Here is an 8,217-nt window from a genome sequence, read left to right on the forward strand (position 1 = left end):
GGGGCCGGGCTTGGGCCGCCGCATTTGCGCGGGTGTCGTCAACCTTTCGTGTAACTTCACATGTATTAAAAAAAAAAAAAAAAAAAAACTTGAGCGCCGGCGCGCCGTGGGGCGGCGCGCCAGCCTAGTTAAGCGGGCGCATCCCGCGCCCCGTGCCCTTCCTGCCCTTCATTTGAGCTTGGCGGCTGTCCGCCCTCCGCGCCCACGTGCCTGCCTGAGTGATGCTGGGCATCGGCGCGCCGAAGGGCGGCGCGCCGGCGCATGTCGGGCCTGCCACCCCCAGCGGTGGCGGAGCCAGGCTGTGCCCCCCGGCCCGTCACCCCCGGCGGCGGTGGCGGAGCCAGGCTGTTGCGGAGCCTGCCAAGCTGACCTCGGGCCCGCTCTTGGACTGCTGCAGGGGGCGGGCCGCCGTCGGCCGGCGCCTCCCACAGTGGCGGGCGAACCGCCTCCGCAGGTGAGTACCTGTCCCCGAGCTGCTGTGCGGCCACAAGCTGCTTCAATCGCAGTGTCGCGTTCTTAATGATGAAATGGGTGAGCGGGGCTGAGCTGTGGCCCTACAAGGAGACATCGAAGCGCGTGAGGGCCCAGGGGCCGACGAGGTAGACATCCTTACCGGGCGTCTCGTCGTTCGGCTCGGGATCACACCGGGTCCTTGCTGTCGGTGACTGGCCACGTGATCTGCAACTGGTGTTCTGCGGCTCAGGGATTTCGTCGGCGGCTGGCTGGCCGCTGCCGCTGCCCATTGTTACAGCAGGGGCGCTATGGGCACATTGCCTGCAGGAATAAGGATTGTTAAGCAGGGGCGCGGTGGGCACATTGCCCGCCAATTCCACGCGAATGCCCACCGTGCGCCCGCCGGCCTCAAAAGCGGCGAGCAGCCGCGGCAGCCCGGTAGCCACATTGCCGGTTGGCAGCACCCGCCCACAGCACCACACGCGATTTGTCGCACAGGCCCGGCGGCGCCGCCTCGCCCTCGTGCACCACGGCCTGGGCGCCCCTAGCCTGCCCGCCAAAGCCGCACCATCGCTCGCGCTCCTGCCGCGGCTGCGGATGCTACTGCCGTTGCTGCTGCTGCTGCTGCTGCTGCCGCCGTTGTCGGTCCAGCGCCCGCACATCCCCCCGACCGGTGGCCGGGCTGCAGCTGCAAGCTGCCCTGGCCTGCTGCTGAACACCCTCCCTTGTCCTCCCCTTTTTGCGCCAGGCGCGCTGCGGCTTCTATGCCACCACCCTTTGTTCTGCTGCGTCGCCGTCAAAGGCCCGCCGCTCGCGTTGCTACGTGGCAGCCGGTGCCTGTGCCGCCGCTGCGGGCGCAAAGGCGGCTGCGGCCACGCTGTCGACACCATCGCACGCGCGCCTCGCCCGCTTGGAGCCTTGGTCTCGGCGCGTTCACGCTCGCTGCCACGCTGCTGCTATGACGCCGCCGCTGCTGCTGCTGCTGCTGCTGCTGCTGCTGCTGCTGCTGCTGCTGCTGTTGCTGCTGCTGCTTGATGGCTGGCGAGATGATGGTCGTCGTCATCGGCGGCGGCGGCAGCAGCTGGGCGGCAGTGTCCGACAGATCTGAATTAATTACACCGGTTTTGGGTGAAACATTCGGGTCGCAGTTGCCCCCAGCACCCCAATCATTACGCCGTCAGGCGCCTGCGTATTCGAGGTCGCAGCAGGCAATGGAGGGACGCTCTGCGGCTGTTACTACCTTACGGTACCGTCCTCGCGGTGCATGTGCAGGCGACCTTGATCATGGCACGTGAGTGAGAGGAACCTTTGTTTCACGCAGTACTCCGTCAAATCTATGTCGTTCGCGTGAACGCGTTGGCCAGAGAGCGGCTGCCCATGCATTGCTGCGTCGAGGCACGCTGCCGTCGCCTCGTTTTTGCGCAGCCCCCCCTGGGGCGGAGCCCTGGATTCGTGTCGTTGTCTGCAGCCTTCCGCCCAGCTGCCCACGGGTGTGTGGCTTTGCGTGCAGGGCTCTGACTGGGGTACGCTTGGGTGTATCGGATAGAACAAAGCGTTCTGAGTATATCATGGCTTGAAGGAGACATTCCGGTGCCCTGGACGCGTAGAACAAAGGAGTTCTCACCACGCGCCTGGTGTGCCAAAGTTCACCACTCCGTTGTGGGGGCCGGGCGTCGCCTGGAGGGCGCCCGGTGGGCTGGCCGGCACACCTAGAGTGTGGTAACGCTCCTATGCATCTCGTTCGCGGGAGTGCATGGCTCGGGAGCGCGCGGCGTGCCTGGGCACAGTCAAACACCACTCCAGCCCAGCTGTCAGCGGCCCGCGTGCACCTCGATCGCGCCACCGCGTGGGTGTATAGAGTATTTTGATAGTATACTCATAATTTGGTGCACCTTTGCGTAGCTAGATGCTCCGGGCTTGCGCGTTACTAGGGGCTGGATGCTGCACCGAGGCAATCCCATCCTCAGTCCTTGCACGACTCGCTTTTTAAACAATGTTATGCTTATTGCTGCTCGCACGTACTGTCCCGAGGCGCGGGTGGGGGGCAGCGGCAGTGGCCCGCGGCGGCGCGCAGCGGCGATGGCGCAGCAAATGAGGCCGGCAGCTCGGGCGGCGGCACCGCATGCCAGCTACCATGAGCACCGCATGCCAGCATTCGGGTTGAAATGGCGCGTTGCACCTTGGCTTCTGTGACCAGAGCATGTTTGTGACTTGTGTCTCAATTGTTCGCAAGCCAGCGTACGGTACGTGCTGTAGGGCCGCACGGCATCATATGGGCCGCGCATGGGAGACGCTGGCCGACCCCCACTCTGTTTCCCCCTTCCCACACCAGTTCTGGTGCAATCTGCGGGTCGCGGCGCACGGTGGCCGTTGCGCGGGGAACGAAAAGGCGTGTGCAACGTGGGGGCGCCAGCCGGCCAGTCGGACGCGCCCCCCTTTCCAAGTTGTGCAGAGGCTAATCACGTCCTCTATGTTACACTCTACAACAGTCTAGAGGGTAGCAGGTGGCCTGTTGCAACCGATGGTACTAGAGAGGCCGCAAAAGCGAGGTGTACTGGCAACACTGAAATCAGGCAAAAGAGAGGTCACTATACCGTAGGAGTGCAGCCGAGCCGATCTCTGGAGAGACCAAGCGATGACGATGTTTGGGGCTGCGCATTTTTCCATCAAAACATATTCCAGTTTGCAGCCAACTGCCACGGATGCCAGCCACACCAATTCGATGCTATGCTGCCGAAAATCGACTGTGTGGGCTCTGCATTCCCTCGTGCACAAGTGCGCTTACCCTCTGTTGTCAACACTCGGACGCGATCACAGCAACTTCATGATCGGCATGGGCCACCATTTAGTTAAGATTTCATGGATGATTACTAGTGACTGATATACCCTACCGTACGTGCGCTCGCAAGCGCAGAACTGCGTTTCGTTGTGCGGACAGCAGCTGGCGAGAAGCCAGACCGGGAGGCCGTGTCTCGGCCGTCTCAAACCACTGAGGTGCCGTAACGCGTGACCAGCGATCGCCTCAGTGCCACAGTGGCCGGCCGATCCAGAGTCGCCTCGTGGACTTGGCTCGCCAGCCTGTCCCTGTTGTCCCTATTGTCGGTCGTCAGGCAGCGGCGTCCCTCGGCATCTGGAACGATTGGGAAGTGCAAGGTGGACGTCGCGTCTCGGGCCTCTGCCTGAAGTGGTCAGACACCCAGCTGCACACCTTGGTGCAGCTGCAGGCGAAGTGTCAGGCCGCGGGTCGCTCGGGACCAGGACACGGCAGCACGCTCCCACCTCTCACGGCCTCAGGCATACTCTGTGTGCCCTTGGGTGCGTGCCCACACCTCTTGCAGTCGACGTCGCCCGGGCTGTGCTGACAGAGACACCTGCAGCAACGCAGATGGGTATGACGGGCAGGCGCCCAAAGTGACCGTGCCCTCAGGCACGCTGCTGCTGCTGCCAAATGCTGCACGAGGAGGGAGGCGCGGAAGGTAATGTCGATAACGGCGTGCGGCCGGAGCGCAGCTCGTCCCAGCTGAGGTCCCACAGCATGCCCAAGATGCCAGGTGAGAGCCGGACCTGTGGTGACGCAACACAAGGCTGCGCTCTCTGCGCGATTAGCGTGGAAGTCAGAAGGGCCCGGCCCAGGCTGCTGTGCCATGGCTGGATTAGGTGCTGCAGGGGCGTGGCACAATCTTTGCCTGACCGAGCTCCACTTTGCAGACCGCCACTGCACCACCACCCTTGTGCCGACATCATGCTGGCACGTGCGCACCACCTGTGCAGCCGCCACCTTGAGCACCAGGGCCATGGCGGCCTGCGAAAGCGAGGCTACACCCCTGTCGACCATGCCGCCCCTTGCTGTCACCCACCAGCGGTGGTTGGCAGAGCTCAGCGGCTCTCTCCAGGATCTACGGCCGCTGCAGCGGCAGCAGCAGCAGCAGCAGCAGCAGCAGCAGCAGCAGCAGCAGCAGCAGCAGCAGCAGCAGGGGCAGCCGCTGCCGCAGCAGCAGGCTCAGCAGCCATGGAAGCACCCGCAGCTTGGCCAAGCGCAGTTTGACGTGCGCTTTGCGCGTGGAGCGCGCCTCGTCGCCGACGTGAGGGCAGCGGTCAAGGAACTTGCAGCCAGCGCCAACCGCGCCCGCACATTCAGGGAGCACTGCAGCGGCACGCTCGGCGCTGCGCTTGCTGCCAGCCTGGCACTGCAGGAGGCACTTTCATCGCGTGCGGTCGCCGAGGCGCACCCCTCGCTGCTGCTGCACGCGGGCGGCGAGGTGCAGGTAGCTGTGAGCCATGCGCAAGGGCTGGTTTCAAAGTATGGGCGCCAGGCGGCGCTGGGCGCGCTGCTACGGCGATCCAGCAAGGTGGAGGTGGAGTCGAAGTTTGCAGAGGTTACTGCGCAGCTCAACGCGCTGGAGGATGCTCTTTGGCAGAAGATTGACCCGGAGAACCGCCTCCGCCGGGAGCTGCGTCCTGGGCCCCCACCGCCGGGCGCGTCTCGCAGCATCACGCCGACCAAGCTGCCGGCTGTGCTAGCGGCGTCGTCCGGGGCGGCACCCAACACGGGCTGGGGCCACGGCGGCGGCGCCATCGCAGAGGGGCCGCCAGGCGGTGCGTTGCAGCTGCTTAATGCCAGCTCGCTGCACGCCCCGGCCGCGGCGCGCGGCTCGCACCGGCTCGCGCGACGGACACTGCGCAAAGCCAGCCAGCACAAGGTGGTCGGCGGCCTGCTGTGGTTCCCAGATCCGGACGGCGATGGCCCTGACGGCTGCCTGGCATGGGCGGCGCACAGCAGCATCAAGGTGGTCAACCTCAGCAGCAACGTGACGACCGTGATCACGGGCGCGGCTGGCGGCCTCACAGCTTTCTGCTACAGCGTGTCTGGTGGGCATGGAGTCCGGTGCAGCGGGGTGCGATCAGGAGGACAACTTTCGTGCAACTGCTGGCTGGCGTCGCATGTTCTGGCTGCATGGTTGCATTCAGCAGCACTTGGTTAATTTGATGTTGTGCAGTTGCAGATGAGGAAGGCAAGAACCCTGGCTGCCATTTTGCCACGGCGCGCCTTCCCACCTCCCTTGACAGGACTGATTTGGGGCGGCCACGAGGACGGCACGGTGCGCGCGTGGTGCCTGGACTCTGCAGACGCCGCAGCGCCGGCGCTGCGCGTGGCGGACTGTGGTGTCAGCGCGATTGTTGTGGACGAGGACACGGGGTACGCGTGGGCGGGGACGCAGGAGGGAGAGATTGTGATTGTCAGGTGAGAAGGGGGGTGGGGAGGCGCGGCAGGCAAGACTCACACGCTCGTCGCATCCCCACAGTGTTTGGCGCGAGGCAGCTGTGCTGGAATGTTTGCATGCTGCTGGGGTGCGTCGGCGGGGCCGGGCCGCTCCTGCTGCTGGGCGTGTCGCAGCCTGGCGGGTGCAGCCAGCGCTCGAGCACGGCTGTTACAGCGCGGTGCTCTGTTGGCTGCAAGCACAGCGATGGCCGTGCCAGCAACGGCCTCGCCAGCTCGTCGCCGACACGCCCCTTTCCCCACTCCCGCCCTACCCTAGGTACAAACCTGGCAGCGACGGCGACGACGGGCGCCTGGATGTCGTGCGCACCCTTCTAGGCTTTGACGCCCACTCGCCGCGCGTCAGCAGCAACCGAGGTTTGCAGGAGGTGGCGGCCCCGTCGCATTCCACCAACCTGTTTGGCGTCGGGACCACTGGTAGTGGCGGGTCGTCGTATCAGGCGGCGCTGCTTGGCAGCAGCCCGGGGCGGGGCGCCGGCGGCGGTGGCGGCAGTGACGGCGGCGGCGCGTCCCGCAGCTACAAGCGCAGCAATGCCCCAGGTGGCAGCCTGCTGAGCGGCCTGCACCTCCTGGAGTCGTGCTTCACCGGCGCCCCCAGCGGCAGCCGCCGCCTGCGCGACACCGCGGTGCACTCCGGCCCCGTCTCTGCAATCGTCGTCCGCGGCGGGCGCGCGTACAGCGCCGGGGGCCGAAGCAAGGCGTCGGCGTCGCTGCTGGTGTGGGACGCGCCCAGCTGCCAGCTGCTGCGGACCGTGACGCGGCGCAGCACGCAGTGGCTCAAGTCCCCGGTGACGGCGCTGTGCCCCGTCGCATGGGGGCGCGTGGGCCGCGGGGTCGTTGGCGGGGTGGATGCTCACATCGTCTCAGGCCACGCCAACGGCCAGGTGCGCGCATGTCCGGGCTTTGCAGTTGACGGTGCCATATGCCTGTGACGCTCCCGCCGCTCAGCTTGTAGGTGTTTCTGAAGTGACCCGCACGCACCTGCCTTCCAACGAGCCCCTCACCAACCGTCTTTTTAAGGGGAAATCGCATGTATTTTGCTCCTGTGCAAAACTGGTTCATGTCATGAGTCCCACACAATTGATGGAAACTTGGATGCTCTTTCCCAGGTCATAATGTGGGACCCTTCTGGCGACAGCCTGCGTCCGGTCCTCGTGCTGGGCCAGAACCGCGGCCCGGTGCGGGCGCTGGCCGTGCTGGAGGAGATGGGCCTGCTCGCGGCGGCACACGCCAGCGGCAAGGTGCGGCATAGTGCCACGCCCGTAACCAGGGTGGGGGTTGGGTACAATGCAGGAACGTTCACAAATGACGTGGGATCTTTTTCCCACCAGCGCCCTGTTTGGAGGGGGGCGGCCGCCCGTTCCGCCGTCCGTCTGGCTCGTCCTGCCCCACGGCAACTTCGGCTCACAACCACACCTGCCAGTGCGCCGCCATCACGGCCCGCCCACCCTTGCACCCGCCGCGCCCCGGAACAGGTGTACCTGCGGAAGCTGGACCCCAAGACACGCAGCGCGCCGCGTGGTGACGCCCACGTGGGTCTCTGGAAGCCAAAGACCCTCACCCTCCCCGCCCACCGCCTCGGCCTGGTCGCCATGGCGGCCGGCGGGCACCTGCTCGCGACGGCGGGCGCGAGCGGCAGCGTCAAGCTCACGCCCGAGGGCGCGCTGCGCGTCGCCGCGGCCGACGCCGGCGTGCAGCTGCCGCACAGCGCCAGCGTCGTCGCCGAGGCCCTGACTGCGCTGCTGCTCGGCGGGTCGGAGGTGCAGCAGCACGCGGCCGCCGCTGCCGCCGCCGCGGTGCTCACGACCGCGGGCTCGGGTGCGTCGTCGGCGTCTGCGGTGGGCGGGCTGCTCTCGCGGTACGGCAGCTCGGCGCAGGCAGCATCCGCCTCCTCGGCGGGCCAGCAGCAGCTGCAGCAGGCCCTGCTGGCAATCGACGAGCAGCACGCGCGCCACCACGGCATGCCTCAGGGCGGCAGCGGGCACGCACTGGTGGGGCCCCTGCAGCCGACCCCGCGGCAGGGCAGCGGCGCCGCGCTCGAGGTGGGGACGCCCCCTGCGCGGACGCCGTCGCCGCTGGGGGCTTCATCATACCAGCAGCTTCAGCAGCTCGCGACTCAGCCGCCGCTGACGTCAGCACCCTCGCGCCTCGGTGGCGCCGCCTCTGCAAACGGCGGCGCCAGCGCAAACCCCACGCCCGGCGCCACCAGTGCCGACGCCACGCCCGCCGGCGGCAGCGCAGCCGCCAGCAGCGACGCCGGCGGCGGCTCGGCCGCGCCCTCTCGTGAGCGCTCGTTCGCACGGCAGCCGAGCGGGAGCTGGCCGCAGCAGCAGCAGCTGGCGGTGGACAGCCCCTGGCTGCTGCGCTACGAGGACCTGCGGCTGGGCCGTATGCTGGGGGAGGGCAGCTATGGGCGCGTGAGGATCGGGTGGTGGCGGGAGACAGAGGTGGCTGTCAAGGTGGGCGGGCGGGGGGGCAGGCGCGGG

The 8,217-nt window shown here is 66.9% G+C and overlaps 1 protein-coding gene across 1 annotated transcript in view; it reads left to right on the plus strand.

Annotated features, from left to right (window-relative positions):
• Positions 1-4,286: 4,286 nt before the first annotated feature.
• Positions 4,287-8,217, plus strand: part of MNEG_4015 (Mitogen-activated protein kinase kinase kinase MLT) — a gene marked incomplete at both ends in the record, with an annotated part of 7,904 nt that continues 3,973 nt past the window's right edge. The window contains 5 exons of the mRNA XM_014047508.1: positions 4,287-5,322; positions 5,521-5,695; positions 5,991-6,615; positions 6,841-6,972; positions 7,207-8,190. Coding sequence (XP_013902962.1) covers positions 4,287-5,322; positions 5,521-5,695; positions 5,991-6,615; positions 6,841-6,972; positions 7,207-8,190 — 2,952 coding nt within the window. The remainder of the gene's footprint in view (positions 5,323-5,520; positions 5,696-5,990; positions 6,616-6,840; positions 6,973-7,206; positions 8,191-8,217) is intronic.

The sequence above is a fragment of the Monoraphidium neglectum genome, assembly GCF_000611645.1.
Source record: "Monoraphidium neglectum strain SAG 48.87 unplaced genomic scaffold scaffold00535, whole genome shotgun sequence".
In the NCBI taxonomy this organism is placed as follows: domain Eukaryota; kingdom Viridiplantae; phylum Chlorophyta; class Chlorophyceae; order Sphaeropleales; family Selenastraceae; genus Monoraphidium; species Monoraphidium neglectum.